The sequence below is a fragment of the Capra hircus genome, chromosome 21, assembly GCF_001704415.2.
Source record: "Capra hircus breed San Clemente chromosome 21, ASM170441v1, whole genome shotgun sequence".
NCBI lineage: Eukaryota > Metazoa > Chordata > Mammalia > Artiodactyla > Bovidae > Capra > Capra hircus.
In genome coordinates this window covers 27,021,809-27,047,911 of record NC_030828.1, presented here as the reverse complement: position 1 = coordinate 27,047,911, position 26,103 = coordinate 27,021,809, and the positions used below count along the sequence as shown (strand labels likewise).

General features: G+C 42.7%; 1 protein-coding gene across 1 annotated transcript in view; it reads left to right on the top strand.

Annotated features, from left to right (window-relative positions):
* MTMR10 (myotubularin related protein 10) overlaps positions 2,389-26,103 on the top strand; it is a 43,512-nt gene continuing 19,797 nt past the window's right edge. The window contains exons 1-5 of the mRNA XM_018065997.1: positions 2,389-2,658; positions 3,196-3,256; positions 19,949-20,085; positions 22,475-22,547; positions 23,003-23,145. Coding sequence (XP_017921486.1) covers positions 2,599-2,658; positions 3,196-3,256; positions 19,949-20,085; positions 22,475-22,547; positions 23,003-23,145 — 474 coding nt within the window. The 5' untranslated portion in view covers positions 2,389-2,598. The remainder of the gene's footprint in view (positions 2,659-3,195; positions 3,257-19,948; positions 20,086-22,474; positions 22,548-23,002; positions 23,146-26,103) is intronic.

Below are 26,103 nucleotides of genomic sequence, written 5' to 3'. Positions count from 1 at the left end.
TCCAGTTTTATTAAAGTATAATTGACATATATCACTGCACAAGTTTAAGGTGTACAGTTTAATGATTTGACTTGCATATATTGTAGAATGATTACTGCAGTGAATTTAACTGGCATTCATCATCTTATATAAATACAGTAAAGAAAGAGAAAAAAACAGTTTTTCCCGTTGTGATGAGAATTCTTAGGATTTACTCCCTTAACTTTCCCATATAACATATAGCAGTATTACATTATTTCCCTAGTACTTACTTTTCTTATAACTGGAAGTTTGTAGCTTTTAACCACTTCTCTCCAGTTCCTCTCTCCCACCTCCTGCCTCTGGGAACCGCAAATATGATCTCTTTTTTCTGAGTTTAGTGTTTTTTTAAAATCTATTTAATGCGGACGAATCACAGACAATTCATAAAAAGGTGTTAAATGTATGTGTACAGCAGTATATGTAATACCTATAACTCAATGGACTTGATATTTTAAAGTACAGTTGTAGAACCCGAGAAAAATGGAATCATATGTCACTCAAACAAGTTAACCAGAAAGATCATTGGGGTTCTGGATCCAAGATAAAATTTTTTTTAAAAAAAGGTAAATTTTGAAGTCTTATTGAAATTTTGTTGTTTAGTCAATAAGTCTGTCAAGTTCTTTTCGACTCCATGGACTGTGGCCCACCAGGCTCCTCTCTCCATGGGATTTCCCAGCTAAGAATATCAGAGTAGGTAGCACTTTCTTCTCCAGGGGATCGTCCCGACCCAGGGACTGAACCCACATTTCCTGCATCACAGATGGATTCTTTACTACTGACCCACCAGGTTGTTGTTCAGTTGCTAAGTCGCGCCCAACTATTTGCCATACCAGGCTTCCCTGTTCTGCATTATCTCCCCGAGTTTGCTCAAACTAATGTCCATGAAGTCAGTGATGCCATCCAACCATCACATCCTGTCACCACCACCTCCTCTTGCCCTCAATCTTTTCCAGCATCAGGGTCTTTTCCAATGAGTTGTCTTTTCCCATCAGGGAGCCAAAGTATTAGAACTTCAGCTTCAGCATCAGTCCCTCCAGTGAATATTCTGGGTTGGTTGATTTCCTTTAGGATTGACTGATTTGCTCTTCAAGTGACTCTCAAGAGTCTTCTCCCGCACCAAAACTTGAAAACATCAGTTCTTCACACTCAGCCTTTTTTATGGTCCAACTTTCACATCCAGTGCATGACTATTGTAAAAACCATAGCTTTTACTATACAGACATTCGAGCCACAAGGGAAGCCCCTTAAATTTTTCAGTGTTTCCATTAGGGACACTTGTCAGAAAGATTGTGACTCAGATGGCCTCACTGGAGCTTCCCTATGGCATTAATTATAAAATGCTAGATTAGAGATTTATTCTTTAAAACATAAGAAAAACCTAGTTTCAATTAATAATTTACCAAAATCTAACATCACCAGTCTCCTTCCACCCAAGGCGGCTCCAGTTCGGAAACATGCTTGAGTTCAGAAATGCCCTGGGCTTCATAAGCTGAAGGTAGCTGATTCTTTGCAATTATTGCGTCCATAGCCTATTTGGTCCAAACAGTTAAGGTCTGCCTCTCGCTGGGCTTTTTGATCATTTATCTGCTCACTGGTATTTTTACACGTGAGGATAGCCAAGAAAAGAAAGGAAGATAACTTGCTTAATATGGAGTTTAATAAAGAGGGTAGAAGTTAAAGTAAACGGAGGCGTTCAGGTTGCCTGGCAACGTTCTCTGTCAACAGCCTCAGTATCCCACGCAATTCAGCAGGACACCCGAGTCTCATGGCTCCGTGCACGGACAGACACACTGGGTGATGGAAGGCACCGCGCTGACCGTCTGATCCCGGTCACTGCCCGCTGCCCCGGGCCGCTTCCCCGGTGCCCGATCCTCACAGGCTGGCCGCAGACTGCGTGACCGGTCCATCTCGGGCTACAGGATCCCCTTTCCCCGCTCTGGGCTCCTCCTGACTACGGAAAACACCGATCGCGCGAGCTAGGGAAGTAGCGAGCGGCGTCCAGGGACCTGTCGTGACCCCCGCCGGCCTCCGTACGTCCCCATGACCCCCACGGATGGCCTCTGTGACACACGCCGGCCGCCGTACGTCCCCGCGAGCCGCAGTGACCCTCGCGGGTAGCCCCCGTGACCCCAGGCGGCCGCCGTACGTCCTCTTGACCGCCGTGGACCCTGCCGGCCGCCGTAGGAGCGCCCCCACTCCCGCCCGGGCCGCGCTCTCAAGATGGCTCCCGGGCCTCACTGCCCCCCGGCCCACTCACTGAGGGCAGGGCAGCGGCGCTCGGCACAAGCCTCGCGTTCCGACGCCGGCGCAGCCTAGAGGCTAGGAGCGGCCGGCCGCCGGCCCTGCGCGCGCCGTTTCGCGGGGCGGGGCGGGGCGGGGCGCCGGGCTCCTTCCGGGGATGGGCCCGGGCTCCTCCCCGCTCGGGCGGGCGCTCCGCCGTGTCCCCGCCCGTCAGCCCGCCCGGTCCGGCTGGCTGCAGACCGAACCCGGGCAGTCGCACCGGGAGCTCTCAGCCCGCGGGCGTCGGGAGGCGGGTCCCGGGCTGCGACCGGGCCGGGCCGAGCAGCCGGCCGCATCATGTTCTCGCTCAAGCCGCCCAGACCCACCTTCAGGTCCTACCTCCTGCCGCCGCCCCAGGTAAACAGTCGTCTCCCCGCTGCGCCCTCTTATCGCGCTTCCGGGGAGCCGCGCGCGGGCCGGCCCGGGAGGCTGTCCCGGACTCCAGACCCCGGCCCCGGATTCCGTTGCGGGGAAGCCACGCTCCAGCGATCCCCACCATCTCGGGGGAAACTTGCAAAACTCCGCCGCAGCCGTTGTCGGCTCGGAGACGGAACCCCAGGGAGCGATCGAACCTGGATTTATTTAGCCCTTTGCCCAGCGGCTGTCCACGCTGTGACCGCCGGCGGGATTGCATCGCCTGCGGGCTTCTGGAGGGAGGGGTCACCTACCTGTCGTAAATGTGAACACCTTGAGGCACCTCAGGCGGTTGTAAAATATTGTTTTTTAGGTCCGACTCCCAATACCTTCACGAACAGGACTTTAGTAAAAATGTGAAAGAATTTAAGTGGGGGGATACGTGCCTGTCGCGTGTGATCACTTAGGAAAAAAATTTGCCTTCTCTCACGGAGTAGGGGGGGAATTTTTATTTTGATTTGTTTTGCTAATGTGTTTCAGACTGACGATAAGATTAATTCGGAACCGAAAATTAAAAAACTGGAGCCCGTTCTTTTGCCAGGTAAGCATGAGATTTCTGGCGGATATTTTATTTGACAGATACTGGCCTAAGATTATTTTACCAACTAGTATCATGTGGTTAACTTTACTCATTTACTTTAAACTTCAGCGAGTTAAACACCTAACAACTGTGGAGGGGGGAAAAGTTGGTTAGAACTAAAGGACAGCAACAAAAGGTAATGATTAATTGATGTTTGTCCTTGAAAATTGAAGCATCATAGAAAACTGTCAAGAATGTCATTACCTCATTTTCTTTTTGTCTCCTGAAATGTTCTTTTTTTAAGCACTCATGAATTGCTTAGGTAGTGAGAGGACACTGTCCTTCATACCCATCTGCAACTTCATGCGTTTGTGGTTAATAGATCATTTCAATAGTATGAAAAGCAAATTTTATTATGTCTGAGTCTCTGTACTAATAACAAAACTTAGTGCACTTTGAATCACTTACTTGGCAATTGTTTTTTTGAAGGTGTCAGCTGGCTGTGTTTGCAGATCTCCTTGTTTCAGTTTAGAATGGAGTTTCCCAACCGAGACACTCCAGACATTTTGGGCCTGGTCATTCTTTGTTTTAGGGTTGTCTTGTGTATTGCGTGCTATTCAGCATCATTCCTGGCCTTTACCCCCAGATGCTAGGAGCACCCCCTCCTCTACCTTTTGTGAGAACCAGAATGTCTTGCCAAACTGTTTTGTCAGGGGAGCTCTTAGTGCAAAACTTTCTCTCTGTGGAGAAGCACTGGTTTAGAACAAAATTGACCTTAAATGACCTTAGAGGTATCAGTAAGAATTGATGGTAAATTGTTATATGCTTTAGTTTTAATGCATATAAGATATTTGTTTGACTGGTAGTTTGAATTGTATAGTAATTATATGATAGTTAGGAAAAGTCAGTTGTTTAACTCGATTATTGGGGAAAGTAACCAGAAAAGCCCATTTTAAACCTGAAATGCAATCAAATACCAGTCTGTGTGGCTACTATCAACATTTTAAAATCTCAGTCATTACTTAATGCTAAATCTGGTAAAATGACTAGAGCTCTATAAGTAGTAACTGAACAAATATGGAAACTTTAAATTTTGTGTTGTAAAATTTTAAATGTTAAGTGAGAAGTGAAAGTGAACGTTGCTCAGTCGTGTCCGACTCTTTGCGACCCCATGGACTATACAGTCCAGGGAATTCTCCAGGCCAGAATACTGGAGTGGGTTGCCTTTCCCTTCTCCAGGTGATCTTCCCAACTCAGGGATCGAACCCAGATCTCCCACATTGCAGGCGGATTCTTTACCAGCTGAGCCGCAATGTTAAGTAGAACAAACAAATTTAAAACATCAACCTTTGGTTCCATGTTACAGATGTTAACTTTTAAAATTGTTTCAGCTTAATTATTGAAGTTAGTTATAAATGTTTTCTCTTTATTTTGTTAATGCTTTTTAGCCAAACTGCATGTACTAAATAATCCTTTGCACTTGTCCCCAGAGTGAAGAATAGAATTAATAAGTAACCTTTGCTCCTTGTGCGTGATCTGTTTTGGCTTTAGTCACTCTGGTCTTTTAAATGTCCCTGCGGCAAGCAGTGCTCATCCTGAATGAGAGCCTGTGAGCTACTGAACTTTGGCTCCTTTTGCTCTGACTGAGCAGGCCCTGTTCTTTGATTCCCTGCTTCCAATACTTGATTTGATTTGACACTAATAAACCACATGGTCTTAGCCACAAATGATACAGCTTGATTTTCAGTAATTAACTTCTGTGTTTAAGATACGCTTGTGAAAGTGTTGATACATATCACTAAGCTCTAAGAACTTTGTGTGCTTAGTCACTCAGTTGTGTGCAACTCTTTTGTGACCCCATGGACTGTAGCCTGCCAGGCTTCTCTGTCCATGGGCATTTTCCAGGCAAGAATATTGGAGTGGGTTGCCATGCCCTCCTCCAGGAAATCTTCCCAACCCAGGCATCAAACCCAGGTCTCCTGCATTTCAGGCAGATTCTTTACTGTCTGAACTACCAGAGAAGCCCAAGAACACTGGAGTGGGTAGCCTATCCCTTCTCCAGGGGAACTTCCCAACCCAGGAATCGAACTGGGGTCTCCTGCATTGCAGGAGGATTCTTTACCAGCTGAGTTCAACTAAAAACTGGTTCAGTTGCTAAGTCTTGTCCAGCTCTTTACGACTCTATGGATTGCAGCACACCAGGCTTCCCTGTCCATCACCAATTCCTGGAGCTTGCTCAAACTCATGTCCGTTGAGTTGGTGATGCCATCCAACCATCTCATCCTCTGTTGTCCCCTTCTCCTCCTGCCCTCAATCTTTCCCAGAATCAGAGTTTTTTCCAGTGAGTTGGCTCTTCGCATCAGGTGGCCATAGTATTGGAGCTTCAGCCAGCATCAGTCCTTCCAGTGAATATTCAGGGTTGATTTCCTTTAGGATTGAGTGATTTAATCTCCTTGTAGTCCAAGAGACTTACCTTTCTGTTAAAAAGTCAGAGTTTTCTGGGGAAGATGGAAACCTGTTTCCTAACTGTCAGTGGTTTACTTGTCTTAGAGATCGCAGCTCAATCTGGATCCTCTTAGCCATGGTAGCATTTTTTCTTTGGCTCTGTGTGTGCACACATGATGGCTTGACACCCAGCATTCTGTCTGCACCTAACCTGTTCCTCACAGAACACTTAGTCCTAAATTAGCATGTCTTTCGCCCTCCTTCCCCCTCCTGTTCATACCTTCTCCTGGCCTTCCACCTCTCAGATTGCATCTCTGACTCCCACTAGAACCTCTGCGGCTCTGTTTCTGGCCTGCAGCCCCCTGCCTTCCACCTGTGAATCGTGGGAGAGACATGGAAAGTAACTGCAGCATTGGTGATCTAAAGACCTGGGCTATCTTAGGGCTTTTACTGAGAGAGCTTAATAATACAGTTCTAGCCTTCATTATAGTTTAAAAAAGGAAACTTGGCCAAGTCACCTGTGGCTTTGCATAGGCACACGAAACAAGGAAGTAATTGTTCAGAGATGTAGTATTAGACATTACGCTTTGGCGTGGTGCCTTGGGTTCAAGGATATCCTACTTCAGCTGCCCAAAGTTTGAACTTTTAATTCAATAAGCAGATGAAAATAGGAACACACAATCAATTGTTTATTTGTGTGTAGTTACCGAGTGCTCTGTTGAACTTAATGAGGCTATACTAAAATGATCTTGCTTTTATTAAGCATAAGAAACAGAAGAAACTGACTAGAAATTTAATTTAGATGGTGGTTTATATCAGCAATTCCCAGCTTGCCCAGTTTATGAAACTCCTTGAGGTGAAGATTGTATACCTAACTCAGCTTTGTGGCCCCGATGTCCAGATTCACATTACCTGAATCTCATCCTTAATGCGGAGAAGGCAGTGGCAACACACTCTAGTGTTCTTGCTTGGAGAATCCCAGGGACGGGGGAGCCTGGTTGGTTGCCATCTATGGCGTCTCACAGAGTTGGACACGACTGAAGTGACTTAGCAGCAGCAGCAGCATCCTTAATGACTGTATTGTGTGTGTAAAATTACCCCAATCTTTTGAAAACAGGGAATACATTTTAAATTGCATGTGTGCTTGTGTGTGTGTGTATGTTCCAGCATATATAAGGTTGTGTCTGTTTCGTAGCTGCTGGTAGATGCCCTCTCTGAGCTCTTCTTGGGAGCCAGGCACCCAGGCTGCAGTGATGGGGGAGGAGTGGGCATGAATTGCCGCAGGGCTGGGGTGAGTTCCACACAGCCTGTGGACAAGGCCGAAGATGACCTGGGCCAGTGGTTCCCAGATTCTCATCAAGGCCTGACTGGCATCACATCTGGATGGAGTTTTTATCCACCCTTGGTCAAACTGAGACGATGAGGGAAAATGGGGCTTTTTTCCATAAAGGTAAATTGATGTGATTAAAAGGATTGTCCTTTATTCTGAGATTATGTCTTTCCAGCTTCTTTGGTGTAGATATGTTCTTCTGTTAGCAGCTGTCACTTTAATTTTTTTGAGTGTTTAAGTTAGCTCTTGTGTCACTTCCCCAAATTATTTTTGTAGTGTACCTGTTTTGTGGAATCTGAACTGGAGATCATTCTGTAAAATTACTGTTATGTTAAAGGTACAGTTTAATGAGCACTCACCCAAAGGCAATGGCACCCCACTCCAGTACTCTTGCCTGGAAAATCCCATGGACGGAGGAGCCTGGTAGGCTGCAGTCCATGGGGTACGAAGAGTTGGACACGACTGAGTGACTTCCCTTTCACCCAAAGGACATCTCTTACTTTGTCTGCCTGGAGTCTTTCCACCATCTTCTGAAAAACATACCTCTTCTCTTTTGACAAATTCTCCTTCCTCAACTCTACCCAGCCCAGCGTTCTTGTGTGGCCAGTGAGGGTGATACTCCAACCCTAGACTGGCTGGCAGGAGCACAGGTTTGCCTCTGGGTATCTTCAGATGGGCACTTAGGGAAGACCTCCCTTTTGGTCGTGCTGCCTGTAGCCGAGGCTACAGAGGACCTGCATGAAAGAGTGATGTCACATCGAGAACTGCAGAGGCAGAGCACCAAGGTGGGGGAGAGGGGCAGTCTGGTGGTTCCCTTCTCCTTGAAGTCCAGCCGACACCAGAGACAGAATTCTTCTTCTTGCCAAGCCAGTTCCAGGCTTGTTTCTGACAGTTTCGATTAAGATCCTTAACTGATACATAATGTAGCCTGCAGGTTGCTCCTCAGAGCCACCCCGTCAGAAAGGCACCAACTTCTCTTCCTGCGACCGATGAGAAAACTCCGCAAGTTGTGGAGGTTAAGTAACTTGCCCAGTGATGCCAGCAAGAATAAGGTCAGGGTGACGAGCCGGACTCCAGGCTGTGCCATAACCACTAAGCAGCGGGACCTGTCCGACTGAGCTGCTAACACCAAGTTCCAGATTTATGCTCTAGGCTTGGATGTTGTCCTAGGGGGAATGCTCTGATGAGGTATAAAGAGCTCTGTCCTCAGCTCTGCCCTTGCTGGCGTGACTGATTTTGAGCCACCTTGACAAGCATCTTTCACATGGTTTCAGCTGCCAGTAAAGGGGATGCTTGGGGAGTCAGTGGGCTTCCTGTTGCTGGACGAGTTGAGCTGAGGCTGGTGAAGCACCATCGGTTTCATTGTGGGGGGTGATTGAAAGGAGTGGTTCTTGGTGAGTTTTCTCTTCTCTGTGTCTGAGACGTGGTCTTTCTAAGGATCTGCAGACTGGGAATGAGGAAAGCCTGAAGTGTGTGGCCCTCAGCAGGGAGTGGACTGTGGAGCCGGTACTGCATGTGTGCTCCCTACAGGGGAGGACCAAGCAGAGAGGGTCCTGCCCTAAGCCTCAGTCCACTGAGGAGGGGCTTCAGTGGAGGGAGTGGAGGTGGTGGGGGCTCAGAGGAAGGGCACCTGAGCTGGACTGGGGAGGCCTGGGGTTGGGAGAGCACGTGCTCTGTGCATAGGCCGGGGATCAGCTCCACTACGCCTTCTCTCTGCAGTGCCAGCAGCACTTCCACTAGAAGATTAACCAGTAGATCGATAATGAATGCATGGATTGTCAGAGTCCTTTATAATCAGATCAGAAAAGGGTACAACCTTAGGCCATCCGGAAATGAAAATAGCCATTTTTGGACAGCTGTCTGGTTTACTTGCATTTTTTTTTAAACATATTCACTGCTTGGACTGTTCATGTATTGCCTCACTGTAGGTATTATTTTCTCTATCGAATTGTGAATCCCTTAAAGCAAAGACTGTCTGTTTCAGGTGTCGTTTGTTTTGTTTTGTTGTAGTAGCTAGGATTTAGAGGTCATTATAGACTGAATAGTATTTTAATTTTTAGATACCCTACTTTTGAGAGACAAAGGCCTTTAATTGTTCTTGGAACCATGAGCAGCGTAATGAGCTGCAGTGTCTTGTTGGGTCTGTTGCTCACTGGGACAGCCTCCTGAGGATTTGGACCCGGCCACTCCTCGGCTCCTGCTGCAGGACCTCAGGCCACCTTGGCACTCCTGACCCTGCAGCTCCTGCTTAGAAACTCTTCATGAACTTCCACAAGAAAAGTCCTGCTCAAGCAGGAGACCATCCCAAGTCTTTAATCTCTGTAATTTGCTGACCGCTGCTCTGCTTCCCAATGTTGATACCTGTCTCTCTCCAACCCAGATGACTTTTTCCTTATCCAGGCCTTGGTTACTGTGATCACGTGTTCTCTCTGTCTTGACTGTCATCTGCTGTCAAGATTTGCCTCTTCCTGAGGCCTGCCCTGCTGCCCTTCTCCAACCCCCATCATGGGCAGCGCTTGCTTGGCCTGGAGCTTGATTCTGTGCTTGTTTGTGTCATGTGTGACCCTGTGAGAACCAGGGGCAGCCTCAGATGGCTGGTGCAGAGTTTCAGCTTTCCTTTGTAACTGGTGGGCCACTTTAATTCCAGGACCTGAATTTCTCTGCAACTCAGGACCTGAGGGTCCTGGCTTTAGTGTTGAAAGTCCCACACCCGGGGATCCTCAGCCCCAGGCCATCTGGAACAGTCACTCACCAGATGTAAGGCCACGACTGAATTATGCTTTGGGCCTCTGCACATTCCATAGGTTAATTAGCTTCTGTGTATAGTGAGGCTTTGTCTTAAGCTATTTTTCAAACTAAAATTTATGGGAAAATTATTTTAATTCATCAAATATGTATTGACTTTCTAAACATGTAAGATATTATGAAAGATAATGTGACACGATTTTTTGGTTCTCGGAGTTAAAAGCTTTCCTAGCTGTACCATTTGGAGACTTACTAATTTTAATTATATTTCCTTATTTATCTTTACAGATGAAAACGTCTTGAGAAAACAAACTTTGATGATTTCTTGATCTCTTACCAGGTTGCAGTAGAACGTCTTGGCGTGTCATCTTCTAGTTCAGATTTTTCTCTGGTGCTTTTGCATACCCTGCACCGAAGCTCATTTCCTACTTTTTCTTTGCTGCGGCCCCTGTAGCTTCCTGCCCGTGGTGTGCTGGCAAGTGCCTGAGGCCGAGGATCCTCCCACATGGCTGGCAGCACTCAGGCCTCGCTCCTCAGGGAAAGCCCAGGAGGACAGTCTCTGGGAAACCATGGAGGTTCTCAGGAGCTTTGAAGCTTTTGTTGTGAGTTTCCTCTTCAAGGTCACTAATTTAAAATGTAGTGAGAATAGTCTCGTGGCTCTTGTGTGTCTGTATCTATCCCCTCTGGGAAGAGGACTTTGTGTCCCCTATTTCTCTCCCGTCTGTGAGCTGGTTTCCTGGCCTACAGCTGCAGGACGTGGCTGGCAGCCACTGAGGATAGCTCCTACCCAGGGTCCCCTCTTGTTTATAAAGTGTGAGCAGAAGACTATTCTGCGAGCAGAGAGCTGGCTGTGTGATCCTTGTACTATAAAGCCTGGTTCTATGTGAACAGAACTTGGTGTTATCAGCTAAGCCTCTAGCCAGGTTAACTTGGTGCTTATTTGTGACGTTCTCACAAGAAGAAGCTCCTACTCTGCATCTCCCCGTGAAAGTGCCCTCCTGTTCTTCTACCTCCCTCCAGCCCTCCTGCCTTTTCTGCCAGGGGCTCATTTCCACTCCACGCTTGAAAAGTTGTGCGACAGTTTTCCTTGAAAGACCACAGCCCAGCAGATCCCTGTTTATTTTTTTTTTGTTTTTTTTTGGTTTGTATTGTATATTTCTTGTCTATTTTCTTTTCTTTGGTAGTTTTATTTTAAAGTAAACGTTGTTGTAAAAGAGTACAGGTAGTTAACACATAGTCTTCACTCAGCATCCCCTAATGTTACTATCTTATAACCTCAATAAATTTAGCTGAACTAAGAAATTAAGCTAATTAGTCAGCCAGGTAGCTCAGTGGTAAAGAATGTGCCTGCAATGCGAGAGATGCAGGTTTGATCCCTGGGTCAGGAAGATAACCTTGGAGAAGGAAATGGCAACCCACTCCATTATTCTGCCCTGGGAAATCCCATGGACAGAGGAGCCTTGCAGGCTGCAGTCCATGGGATTGCAAAGAGTTGGACATGACTTAGCAACTAACCAAGAAATTAACAGCACTATTAACTAAGCTGCAAGTTTTATTCACATTTCCCTAGGGTTTTTTTTTTTTTTTCCCCACTAATGGCTATTATCTGTTTTAGAGTTCTAGTCAGGACACCATAGTGGACTTAGTTATCCTGGCTCCCTAACTTCAGTCTGTGACCATTTCTCCATCTTTACTGATGGATCATGAATTCTTTCATCTTGGCTCCTGTGTCCTTTTGAAATATCCTCTCTCTCCTTCCTCTCCCTCTCTCTCCCCCTCTTTCTCTCCCTCCCTCTGTTCCCTGCCCACCCCACACCCCCACCCCCAGCTGTGGTAGACACATCCAAGGGAAGTTGTGGATCTTCAGCCCTGCTTAGTGGGCCTCCTGAGCCCCCTGAGGTCACTGCACCATTGCAGGTTGAAAGTGCCTGTCTTCTGACGGGACGTGCCCAAGTGCTTTTTTCAAGCCTCATTTCACTATCGTTAAGAGTTGTCACTTTAGTGACTATCTCTAGCACAGAGCTGGGCAAGCATCTTCTGTGAGATTTCAGTGTTTGAGACTTTGTAAGCCATGAGGTCTGAGATTTTGCAAGCCATGAGGTCTCTGGTTGCAAGTACTTAGCTCTGCCTTTGTCCTGTGGAAGCAGTCCTGATAGTACACACATGAATGAACATGGCTACATTTCAGTAAAACTTTATTTACAAAAACAGGGGGCTGCCTTCTGGGTTGGCCCACCTTGAACCCATTAAAGGCCTTCTGCTCCCTTCATGTTTGTCTCATTTTTGGTGCCTTGGTGGACTGCATCTGTTGTATTTGTGCCCATGGTAGGAGAGTGCAGCTGGTGGGGGAGGGCTGCCCGCATGCAGATGTCATCAGCACGGCTGGCTAGCAGCACTACTGTGGTCGCATGTCCTGTCCCACAGGCCCACCATCCCTTCCTTTCCGTGATCATCCCTGCTCCGCTTCCCAGGATCTTGAAATCCTGTGGTGAGGCTTTTTTTAAAAAGCATACTTTTATCTAAGTATAACATACCCCCCAAATGTGTATGAATTATGTGTGTTAACCAGGTGTTTTTGAAGCATTGTTTTGACACTCTGGGTAAATTGGCTCCTTGAGGAAAGTGGTAGAGCATGAAGTGGTGTGGGCTCTGCTTAGTGAGCCAGGAGTTTGTGTAAAGAGCTCAATGTTACAGGAGTGCCACCTCAAACTGTCTGAGCTGGAAATGACTCTTGTAGTTTGGGGTTTTTTTTCCCCTCCAAGTTAATTGCCCTCTTAAGATTGGTAGCTATGATTTTCTAGTGGAGAGAAAAGGTTGAGTGTTCCATTGCCAGATTCTGATATGGCATTTGGTAAACATTGTGTCCAGAGGGTTATGGAAGATTTAAATTTTATGTATTTGAGTTATTTGGTGAGAATCAATGTGTATTGATGGCTAGCACTTTGAATCTGTAGTTCTGTTTGGTGCCTCCTGCTGTGTCTCGATACAGAGCATTTAATTCTGTGTCAGACAGTAAAGCAAGGCAATGGCAACCCATTCCAGTACTCTTCCCTGGAAAATCCCATGGATGGAGGAGCCTGGTAGGCTGCAGTCATGGGGTCGCTAAGTCAGACTCGACTGAGAGACGTCACTTTCACTTTTCGCTTTCATGCATTGGAGAAGGAAGTGGCAACCCACTCCAGTGTTCTTGCCTGGAGAATCCCAGGGACAAAGGAGCCTAGTGGGCTGCCGTCTATGGGGTCACACAGAGTTGGACATGACTGAAGCAACTTAGCAGCAGCAGCAGCAGCAGCAGCAGACAGTAACGAATCAGCCTGCAATGCAGGAGACCTGGGTTTGATCCCTGGGTTGGGGAGATCTTCCTAGAGAAGGGAACAGCTACCTACTCCAGTATTCTTACCTGGAGAATTCTGTGGACAGAGGAGCGTGGCAGGCTGTAGTCCATGGGGTTGCAAAGAGTCAGACATGAATGATCGACTAATACTTTTCATAAAGAAACAAGTTGAAATCAGAACACTTGCTTGTAAGTTCCAAGTATACTGCTTACTTAAGATCTTGGTCTCTCTCTCAGTCCAGGTCCCTCATCTGACTCTCTCAGCTGATGAGTTGCTGAGAGAACCACATAGGAAAACATTGTGAACCTCCCACCAGAGGATTTTGCAGCTCTCTGTGGTGTGGCAGGCGAGCAGGACGGCCTGGGGCGGTTTTCCGAATTTGTGGTTACTGCTAGCACTTATCTCCTGACCCTCTTGGTGCATGGCCCGATTACATCACTGGTTTCTGTCTGGCTGGAACCATGCCTACCCCATTGGTGGTGCTGGTCTGGTGAACCCAGAGCAGTGAAATGGTTCATTGACTTGTGTATTAGCACTCATTGACTGGGCCCCAGCCCCGTGCTCAGTCTTCACCTCACAACTACACTGTCAGCAGTGGAGAAAAATCAATCTGTGCTCTACCTCCAGGAGCATGTGGTCCTGAGGGTGGGACAGGCACTGACTGACTTTATGTAGAGTGTACGTCATTGTGCAGTAGCTGTGATCAGAGCTGAGAATTACAAGTAGATGATGCTGTGATTGAGGGAGTTAATCTCTATAGAGGTTTTTCTCAGGCATTCCTGAGAAAGCGATTGGACTGATGGAGAAGGAAAGAGTATGGGCACAGGGTACGAAGACCCCATGGATGAAAGTAGTCCAGCCCCTGAGAGTGGCTAGAAGCTCACTGAGGCTGGAGAGGAGGGAGGGTGTGAGGACAACGTGGGGGCACGAGGGACCTGGCAGGCCACATGGAAGAGGTTTGTCTGCTTAGAAGGAACAGTTACTCCACTGGTCCAAGCCAAGAATTGGACATGAGCACATTTAAATTTAATCCTCAAGTAAATGTTAGGGTTATGTTCTTAAAACTGGTCTTGCACATTTTAAGAATTTTGAAAGTTGTCTTTGCAATTCAAATTTATTTAAGAGAGAAGATTGTTTTAGACACGTTGTGCTCTGTGAATTGGTGGGTGTTTGGGTCTTGTCAGCAAACGCTGCTGTCCATCACTGTTAGAGGGTTTATCAGGCAAAGTGGATCAGCACCCCAACCCTTCCACCAAGGACTCTAGACACGGATTACTTAAAGATATCCCTGGGTCTGATTGTATTTTAGAACTTGAAGGATTAATGATGACCATGGTTTAAATCAGTTACAGAAAATCACTCTTTTCAAAGAACGTTTTAACTTTTGTTTTGGTTTCTTAATTTCTTTTAACTCTTTTAATTCAAAAGCTATATTTTATTTTTTATTTTTTTCAGATTTTATTTTTTTTTTTTACTTTACAATATTGTATTGGTTTTGCCATACATCAGCATGAATCTGCCACGGGTGTACACGTGTTCCCAATCCTGAATCCCTCTCCCACCTCCCTCCCCATACCATCCCTCTGGGTCATCCCAGTGCCCCAGCCCCAAGCATCCTGTATCCTGCATCGAACCTAGACTGGTGATTTGTTTCTTATATGATATTATACATGTTTCAATGCCATTCTCCCAAATCATCCCACCCTCTCTTCCACAGAGTCCAAAAGACTGTTGGATACATCTGTGTCTCTTTTGCTGTCTCGCATACAGGGTTACTGTTACTATCTTTCTAAATTCCATATATATGCGATAGTATACTGTATTGGTGTTTTTCTTTCTGGCTTACTTCACTCTGTATAATCGGCTCCAGTTTCATCCACCTCATTAGAACTGATTCAAATGTATTCTTTTTAACGGCTGAGTAATACTCCATTGTGTATATGTACCACAGCTTTCTTATCCATTCATCTGCTGGTGGACATCTAGGTTGCTTCCATGTCCTGGCTATTATAAACAGTGCTGCAGTGAACATTGGGGTACAGGTGTCTCTTTCAATTCTGGTTTCCTCAATGTGTACACCCAGCAGTGGGATTGCTGGGTCATAAGGCAGTTCTATTTCCAGTTTTTTAAGGAATCTCCACACTCTTCTCCATAGTGGCTGTACTAGTTTGCATTGCCACCAACAGTGTAAGAGAGTTCCCTTTTGGATCTCAGCCATTCTAACTGGCGTGAAATGGTACCTCATTGTGGTCTTGATTTGCGTTTCTCTGATAATGAGTGATGTTGAGCATCTTTTCATGTGTTTGTTAGCCATCTGTATGTCTTCTTTGGAGAAATGTCTATTTAGTTCTTTGGCCCATTTTTGATTGGGTCGTTTATTTTTCTGGAATTGAGCTGCAGGAGTTGCTTGTATATTTTTGAGATTAGTTGTCAGTTGCTTCATTTGCTATAATTTTCTCCCATTCTGAAGGCTATCTTTTCACTTTGCTTATAGTTTCCTTTGTTGTGCAGAAGTTTTTAATTTTAATTAGGTCCCATTTGTTTATTTTTGCTTTTATTTCCAGTATTCTGGGAGGTGGGTCATAGAGGATCCTGCTGCGATTTATGTCAGAGAGTGTTTTGCTTATGTTCTCCTCTAGGAGTTTTATAGTTTCTGATCTTACATTTAGATCTCTAATCCATTTTGAGTTTATTTTTGTGTATGGTGTTAGAAAGTGTTCTAGTTTCATTCTTTGACAAGAGGTTGACCAGTTTTCCCAGCACCACTTGTTAAAGAGATTGTCTTTAATCCATTGTATATTCTTGCCTCCTTTGTCGAAGATGAGGTGTCCATAGGTGTGTGGATTTATCTCTGGGCTTTCTGTTTTGTTCCATTGATCTGTATTTCTGTCTTTGTGCCAGTACCATACTGTCTTGTTGACTGTGGCTTTGTAGTAGAGCCTGAAGTCAGGCAGGTTGATTCCTCCAGTTCCAGTCTTCTTTCTCAAGATTGCTTTGGCTATTCAAGATTTTTTGTATTTCCATACAAATTGTGAAATTATTTGTTCTAGCTCTGTGAAAAATACCACTGGTAGCTTGATAGGGATTGCATTGAATCTATAGATTGCTTTGGGTAGTATACTCACTTTCACTATATTGATTCTTCTGATCCATGAACATGGTATATTTCTCCATCTATTAGTGTCCTCTTTGATTTCTTTCACCAGTGTTTTATAGTTTTCTATATATAGGTCTTTACTTTCTTTGGTAGATATATTCCTAAATATTTTATCTTTTTTGTTGCAATGGTGAATGGAATTGTTTCCTTAATTTCTTTTTCTGTTTTCTCACTATTAGCGTATAGGAATGCAAGGGATTTCTGTGTGTTGATTTTATATCCTACAACTTTACTATATTCATTGATTAGCTCTAGTAATTTTCTGGGAGTCTTTAGGGTTTTCTATGTAGAGGATCATGTCATCTGCAAACAGTGAGAGTTTTACTTCTTTTCCAGTTTGGATTCCTTGTATTTCTTTTTCTGCTCTGATTGCTGTGGCCAAAACTTCCAGAGCTATGTTGAATAGTAGTGGTAAAAGTGGGCACCCTTGTCTTGTCCTGACTTTAGGGGAAATGCTTTCAATTTTTCACCATTGAGGATAATGTTTGCTGTGGGTTTGTCATATATAGCTTTTATTATGTTGAGGTATGTTCCTTCTATTCCTGCTTTCTGGAGAGTTTTTATCATAAATGGATGTTGAATTTTGTCAAAGGCCTTCTCTGCATCTATGGAGATAATCATATGGTTTTTATTTTTCAATTTGTTAATATTGATTGATTTGCAGATATTGAAGAATCCTTGCATCCCTGGGATAAAGCCCACTTGGTCATGATGTATGATCTTTTTAATGTGTTGTTGGATTCTGATTGCTAGAATTTTGTTAAGGATTTTTTCCTCTATGTTCGTCAGTGATATTGGCCTGTAGTTTTCTGTTTTTGCGGCATCTTTGTCAGGTTTTGGTATTAGGGTGATGGTGGCCTCATAGAATGAGTTTGGAAGTTTACCTTCCTCTGCAATTTTTTGCAAGAGTTTGAGTAGGATAGGTGTTAGCTCTTCTGTAAATTTTTGGTAGAATTCAGCTGTGAAGCCGTCTGGACCTGGGCTTTTGTTTGCTGGAAGATTTCTAATTACAGTTTCAATTTCTGTGCTTGTGATGGGTCTGTTAAGATTTTCTATTTCTTCCTAGTTCAGTTTTGGAAAGTTGTACTTTTCTAAGAATTTGTCCATTTCTTCCACATTGTCCATTTTATTGGCATATAATTGCTGATAGTAGTCTTTTATGATCCTTTGTATTTCTGTGTTGTCTGTTGTGATCTCTCCATTTTCATTTCTAATTTTATTGATTTGATTTTTCTCCCTTTGTTTCTTGATGAGTCTGGCTAATGGTTTGTCAATTTTATTTATCCTTTCAAAGAACCAGCTTTTGGCTTTGTTGATTTTTGCTATGGTCTCTTTTCTTTTGCATTTATTTCTGCCCTAATTTTTAAGATTTCTTTCCTTCTACTAAACCTGGGGTTCTCCATTTCTTCCTTTTCTAGTTGCTTTAGGTGTAGAGTTAGGTTATTTATTTGACTTTTTTCTTGTTTCTTGAGGTATGCCTCTATTGCTATGAACTTTCACCTTAGCACTGCTTTTACAGTGTCCCACAGGTTTTGGGTTGTTGTGTTTTCATTTTCATTCGTTTCCATGCATATTTTGATTTCTTTTTTGATTTCTTCTGTGATTTGTTGGTTATTCAGAAGCGTGTTGTTCATCCTCCATATGTTGGAATTTTTAATAGTTTTTCTCCTGTAATTGAGATCTAATTTTACTGCATTATGGTCAGAAAAGATGCTTGGAATGATTTCAGTTTTTTTGAATTTACCAAGGCTAGATTTATGGCCCAGGATGTGATCTGTCCTGGAGAAGGTTCCGTGAGCACTTGAGAAAAAGGTGAAATTCATTGTTTTGGGGTGAAATGTCCTATAGATATCAATTAGGTCTAACTGGTCTATTGTATCATTTAAAATTTGTGTTTGTTAATTTTCTGTTTAGTTGATCTATCCATAGGTGTAAGTGGGGTATTAGTCTCCCATTATTATTGTGTTATTGTTAATTTCCCCTTTCATACTTGTTAGCATTTGTCTTACATATTGCAGTGCTCCTATGTTGGGTACATATATATTTATAATTGTTATATCTGCTTCTTGGATTGATCCTTTGATCGTTACGTAGTGTCCTTCTTTGTCTCTTTTCACAGCCTTTGTTTTAAAGTCTATTTTACCTGACACGAGTATTGCTACTCCTGCTTTCTTTTGGTCTCTATTTGCATGGAATATCTTTTTCCAGCCCTTCACTTTCAGTCTGTATGTGTCCCTTGTTTTGAGGTGGGTCTCTTGTAGACATCATATATAGGGGTCTTGTTTTTGTATCCATTCAGCCAGTCTTTGTCTTTTGGGGGCATTCAACCCATTTTCGTTTAAGGTAATTATTGATAAGTATGATCCCATTGCCATTTACTTTGTTGTTTTCGGTTTGGGTTTATACACCCTTTTTGTGTTTCCTGTCTAGAGAATATCCTTTAGCATTTGTTGGAGAGCTGGTTTGGTGGTGCTGAATTCTCTCAGCTTTTGCTTGTCTGTAAAGCTTTTGATTTCTCCTTCATATTTGAATGAGATCCTTGCTGGGTACAGTAATCTGGGCTGTAGGTTATTTTCTTTCATTACTTTAAGTATGTCTTGCCATTTCCTCCTGGCCTGAAGTGTTTCTATTGAAAGATCAGCTGTTATCCTTTATGGGAATACCCTTGTGTGTTATTTGTTGTTTTTCCCTTGCTGCTTTTAATATTTGTTCTTTGTGTTTGATCTTTGTTAATTTGATTAATGTGTGTCTTGGGGTGTTTCGCCTTGGGTTTATCCTGTTTGGGACTCTCTTGGGTTTCTTGGACTTAGGTGATTATTTCCTTCCCCATTTTAGGGAAGTTTTCAACTGTTATCTCCTCATATATTTTCTCATGGTCTTTCTTTTTGTCTTCTGGGACTCCTATGATTCGAATGTTGGAGCGTTTAATATTGTCCTGGAGGTCTCTGAGGTTTTAAAGTTTTGTTGTCAACTAAGTTATTATGTGAGTGCAAAGGGAAACTCGATTTGGCTTTGTGGGTTTATTTTAGGTTAAATGGGCTTCCCTGCTGGCTCAGGCAGTAGAGAATCTGCCTGCCATGCAGGAGACCCAGGTTCGATCCCTGGGTCTAGAAGATCCCCTGGAGAAGGAAGTGGCAACCCACTCCATTATTTCTTGTCTGGAGAAACCTATGGACAGAGGAGCTTGGCAGGCTACAGCCCATGAGGTCGCAGAGAGTTGAACACGACTGAGCGACTAACATTTTAGGATAAATAGATTGCATTCTTAATCTTGAGATTAACACTGAACTGTTTCTCATCCCTTATGAAAGGAATCGAAGACATGGGCTTTGGAGATCAAGTCACGTGTTAATAGAACACAACTATCCCATCAAGTAATACTCTGCAGGAGACAGGGCAGGTCATTTCTTCTCTGGGATGCCTTTTGGTAAATAATGAGAGGCAGTGTAGCACAGTAGACAGTGCAGACTCCAGCTCAGCCCCTCTGGTGGAACATCTCAGACCCCAAGGTCTTTGTGCCTCAGGTTCTGTATCTCACAAATGGAGCACAGCACCCCACTGCGGCTGTTACTGTTGTGAAGTCCTGGCTCAGTGTTTCTTCTTACTGTCATCAGGAAATTTTCCTTCTAGGTCACAAAGCAACTGTTGACATTTTATGGTGTGTTTGTAGTTTGCACAATGATATGTTTCTTTTTGTAAAGGAGAAATTGTTGTAAATGAAGTCAATTTTGTGAGAAAATGCATCGCATCGGACACAAGCCAGTATGATTTGTGGGGAAAACTGATATGCAGTAACTTCAAAATTTCCTTCATTACGGATGATCCAATGCCATTACAGGTGCGTTTGATATGTATGCTGTTTAATTGTATCAAGGCTTTATACTCTTATACCTTATACCTGGAGAAGGATACGGCAACCCACTCCAATACTCTTGCCTGGAAAATCCTGTGGATGGAGGAACCTGGTAGGCTACAGTCCATGGAGTCACAAAGAGTCAGACATGACTGAGTGACTTCACTTTTGGATCTTCTTGCAGTCCAAGGGACTTTCAAGAGTCTTCTCCAACACCACAGTTCAAAAGGATCAATTCTTCATTGCTCAGCTTTCTTTAGAGTCCAACTCTCACATCCATAAAGGAAAGCTGAGCACCAAAGAATTGATCCTTTTGAACTGTGGTGTTGGAGACTCTGACTCTTGAGAGTCCCTTGGACTACAAGGAGATCCAGCCAGTCCATTCAAAGAAAATCAGTCTTGAATATTCATTGGAAGGACTAATGCTGAAGCTGAAACTCCAATACTTTGGCCACATGATGTGAAGAACCAAATCATTGGAAAAGACCCTGATTCTGGGAAAGATTGAAGGCAGGAGGAGAAGGGGATGACAGAGGATGAGATGGTTGGATGGTGTCACCAACTCACTCAATGGACATGAGTTTGAGCAAGGTCCAGGGGTTGGTGATAGACAGGGAAGCCTTGTGTGCTGCAGTCCATGGAGTTGCAAAGAGTCAGACACAATTGAATGAATGAACTGAACTGAACTGAATGTAAGGTTAGGAATGTATTACATTAAAATCCAAAGTAAAGTTTATGGAGAATGTTGAGGCGGGTATAGTTGGTGAGATGGTTTTAAGTCACATTGCTATATTTATCCTCTGTGATCTTTGCTTATGTAACCTTTTTAATAAGGGAGCTATTATTTCCTTCTAAATCTTTTAACCTACATATAAAAACAAAGAGATCCTTTTTGACTGGTGATAAAGAGAAAAAAGTATACAGCAAATAATCTCATAAATGCTGCATGTTTTATGTATTTCATAGTATCTTTAACTGGCATTTTTCAAAAAAAGTCAAATTCTTATTTCAAATTTCTAGTAAGAATGAAGAAAAATATTGATAAAGTTTTTCCTTAATAACCTCTTGCTATTTTATTTTCTAACTGGATAAGAGTAGCTCCATATAATTTGAGTTCTCAAAAGTTAAGTCATTTGACTAACTTAATAATTCTGGACTTTTCCTTAATTCTCATTTTCTATTTTGATTTGCAAAGTGTTATATACTTTACCCCCTAGACCTTTATTTGTGATAGTTATATTTGGATGTAATTCTAAACTTTTGACTGAAGTGTGTGACTATGGATAAGTATATTTCAATCTATTGCAGTGTGTAGGTATATTTAAATTTAAGGCATTTAGATATACCTACTACGTAGAGACACTAGCTTACTAGACTGTAAACTTGGGTTTTTCCTTTTGTTTTTAGCTTTATTTCTATCTTTGGCCCCAGATTTCACTGTAAATGAGACCAATATACCTGGAAGAGCTTAAATCCAGTACCACTCATAGAACAAAATTAGCCAGTGCCCCACCAACAAAAGGTTAATAGCATCAGCTATGTCCTTAGTCTGAAAGTGTGTTTAAAAAGTGAGTTTAACAAACAAGCAGTAGTTTGACTAAAGATGTGTATTTCTGGTAGACTTTCTGCTCTAAAATCTCCATTGTGAAAATCAGGCCATGACTTTACCCATTGAAATCTGATGACTTTGAAGGCCCATTTCTTTACTATTTTAGTGACAGTTTTACCTGAACTAGACATGCACGTGTTTGCTGTAAAGTGATTGACAGGATACTGTAACATATCCTGTAAGTTATAGTGACACTGTAGTGTGTAATCTGCCCTAATTTTATTGTTTAAAGTGTGGGAGAAAGGTGGAGAGAATGTGATCGAAGCAGGCATGTCATGTCTCTCTTCCTCCCCTGATTTCCTACTGGAATGCATTCTGTGCTGCCACAGTGCCAGCACTGTCATAGCTGCTGCTGCTAAGTCGCGTCAGTCATGTCCGACTCTGTGCGACCCCATAGACGGCAGCCCACCAGGCTCCCCCGTCCCTGGGATTCTCCAGGCAAGAATACTGGAGTGGGTTGCTATTTCCTTCTGCAATGCATGAAAGTGAAAAGTGAAAGTGAAGTCACTCAGTCGTGTCCGACTCCTACCGACCCCATGGACTGCAGCCTATCAGGCTCCTCTGTCCATGGGATTTTCCAGGCAAGAGTACTGGAGTGGGGTGCCATTGCCTTCTCAAATGTCATAGCTACACACAGGCAGGAGCTTTCTGTTCTTTTCAGAGAGCGTCCTTGCAGCTTCTCATCACACCTAACAGTAAGGCTTGTTATTACCATTGGGAAGTGATTGCTAACAGAATTAATATGAACGTCCTTTTTTATTTCAGAAATTCCATTACAGAAACCTTCTACTTGGCGAACATGATGTGCCTTTAACGTGTATTGAGCAAATAGTCACACGTATGTATTATTCTTCACTCAGTTGCTAAATTCTCACTTGAAGAATTATATCCCTCAAGTACTTTGGTTGGAATTTTATTTCTGTAGGTTTTTTCCTTTTTTATTTTTATATTTTGGGTCCCAGGAAAATTAATTAAAAAGTAATCAGTAAATTATTTTAAAATAGAGATATAAAATATATGGCTTTTTATATTTTCTGGTATTTGTCCTCTTTTTAATTAAAACTTTAATCATTAAGTATAGATGGTAGTGATTTTGTGTAAAGAGATCTCTTTGCTATCATCAGAAGCAGGGTTAAAACTGACTCCCCAAAGTTCTCAGAATCATATTTGAACAGGAAAGATTCCAGAGAAGCAGTACCCAGGTGGTGGGCGATCTTCCAGTTGTTCTCAGCAAGAGTTTGTTAAAGTATACTAAAGAGTAAGTATCAAGAAAGAAATGTTTTTCCTTTGCAGTAAATGACCACAAGAGGAAGCAGAAAGTCCTGGGTCCAAACCAGAAGCTGAAATTTAATCCAACAGAGTTAATTATTTACTGTAAAGATTTCAGAATTGTCAGATTTCGCTTTGATGAATCCGGTCCTGAAAGTGCCAAAAAGGTAATCCTGTTAAGTTCTGTCACAACTTTAGCACTGTGTTCACCAGTTACAGTTCCTTACGGAAATTCTCATTTCTCAGCTGCTCAGGTTTTTTTTTTTTTTTTTTTAGGGGAAGTTATTAGATGTCTCCCTATGTAAAGTTAAAGTCAGGAATGTTTCTAGAACTCTTTCCTTGGACTAGTTTATGGCTACTTTCAGCTATTCTACATAATTTTTTTTATCAACTTCTAAAATACAAAAAACTGTCGTGTACCTTTTACATTAAGATCATTACCAGCTGGTTTTTTTCTCGTTAAAAAGATTGAAAAGATGATGCTATATTGTAATTGAGGTTTGGTAAGACTTTTAATTCAGAACCTCAGAGCTTTATTATCAAACTAAAAGCTTGATTGAGGTTACATAAGGTTAGGTAAATATGTAGTTGTAAGAGGGGTCTAATAAATATTAGTACAATAAAGAAATTTTAATGAATTAATTTAAATGATATTCCACAGGGGCAAATAAAAGCTAAGGGCTTTTTAATTGCCTTGTTTTTCCCCTGCCTTCCAGGAAATGTTTACTGCAAAATCATGGAGTGAGATTCAAGGGCAGAAATTCCTTCTTTGAGTCCATATTTTGGCTTTAGTAGAGGAGTAAAGCTGGTCTTAAGCAACCTCCCACCCTGGCTAGTCTGTGGTGCAGCAAGTGCAGAGTCTACTAACAGAATCTCCAGGGGAGCCTTGCTCTCTTGTATTGAGAATAGAGGAGTGATGAGGGAGTTTTGGGCCACGAGAAATGGGTGCATTTGTTCTCCATGGTCAGTAAACTTACTGCAGTTAAGTTTCTGTTGATATCAGTAAGGCTATAGGAAAAATCTTATGGCAGCTGTCTTCATGTACTTTGGTGGGGAGGTGATCAGTTTATTTTTAGAACCAGAGTCAATAGTTTCTTTACAGGAGGGCAAACATGAGTTGAATATCTGAAGATGCCTGGCCATTGCAGCTGATTAGGTAGCAGAAGTGGTGGTGGGTCTGTAGCTGACCAGTTTTCAGAGAGAGTGTGTTAAGACCATCTTTCTGCATGCTGCAGGATGGGAAATTCAGCCAGAGAACTTTTATGGCTGCTGTTAGCCATTCAGTTCTGCAGTTTGTGATTTTGGCATTTTACTAGTTTGAGGTACCTGTTCTTATGTAGAAAGACTTCAGAATTGATTAGGTGGTAGATTGCATATAAAATAATTGAACCAAGTTAATTTTCAAAATTCCACTATAGTTGTTGTTTAATCAAAGCACCGGGAATCTGCTTATGGAAACATTACCTTCAGTATGTATAGCATGTCAAGAGCAGGGACACCATTGGAACTGAGGGAATGGAGTTAAAACAGGATTTTTTTTTTTTAAATTTTAAGTAAGAAATTGATACAGTGGCCCAACAGTCTTCCAGGAAGTTTACCTTTCTCCCATCCTCTATTCTGTGTTTCGGATGACACTGTGTCAGTCATTGAAAATCATAATTATCTGACTCCTTCTTGCACCATCTAGGATACTTGTTGCTAAGTATAATTGAGGCAATACAGCGTGAACAAATGAAAATTAAATTTAAAAGTGCAAAGTAGAAGCGTGAAAGATATTTCCACATAAATGATTAGTTTCCAAATGAATGAAACAGAAATTCAGAATATCCCTTACCTGTTGTTGCTGCTTGCAAGTGCTTCAGGGGCCTCACTGAACCATCTACACAAAACTGACCAGGCGGCTCCAGTTTTTTATGCCCTTTCTGCAGACCAGATTGCTGGCAAAAATCCTTTCCACACTGTCTTAAAATATAAAAAGCAGTTACCTCACACCCAAAAGAAATACTGTTTTTGTCTTTGTATAATCATAAGAGGGGAAATACAGGAAAGAAACATAGGCATTAAGAATATAAATGGAGGGACTTCCCCAGCAGTCCAGCAGTTAAGACTCCGTGCTTTCACTGCAGGGGACTCAGGTTCATCCCTGGTCAGGGACTCACATGCTATGTGGTATGGCCAGAGAAAAAGAATACAAGTGGAGAATTTTTTCCCTGATTTACATATCTTCAAACACAGGTTAAATCATGTATGGCTGCCAAAGCTTAATGTCTTCATGAATTTAAAACAAAAATTCTAGTATACTCTTTTATTTCATGTGAAAATTTTCGTTTGAAACTAGGGCACAGTTGGGAAGTTACAGCTTGATTCTACCTCTGGAAACTTTGAATACTGTTTTCTCTGGAAGTACTCTGATTTTTGTAAATTGTTTTAAAATGACCAGATGTGTGTTCACAGTTCTCTGATGTGTGAACCATTGATAATTTTTGGAAATACAGCAGTTATATTCCTATTTGAATTACAAAATCTTGAAATGTTAAATTGGTTTACATATTGTTAAATATTGCTCCAAAGCCTTCTGGTAGTCTATTTTGTTATTGCCTAAATATCAATCAATAGTATTACAAAAAATTACAATTTCCTACAATAGCCAGGGCAAATGAACTATTTCAGAAGCAGTTTTCAAAGGTGTAGAGTTTTTCTGAACATTTTTTAATGCTTAGGGAATACATTACAAGATTGGAATAAGTGTACATGAAAATGAGACCTACTTTTTTAAGTCTCTTATTACACTCTTAGTGATAGAACCTAGGAATGTGGACATAGTCTTTTTAGGTAGTGTGTGTGGAAAGGCTGAAGGAAGAGGACTCCTGGCTTTCCTGCTCTTCTGAGTGTCCTGCAGTGACAGTGGGAGTGTGACACAGTTGTGTGTGCCTTTGTCTGGGTTTCCAAAGGTAGCCCGGACTGAGGTTACCTGAGCAGAGTCATGTGCACTTGTGGTTACAGTGCTGACCAACAGCTTAGATCCGACTGTTTCCTTCCCCCAGAATCAACTGTAGTGCAGGAGATTAAACTGAGTCAGTGTCACAAGATTATTTTTGTAGTCTTCTTTAAATGTGAATGCTTTT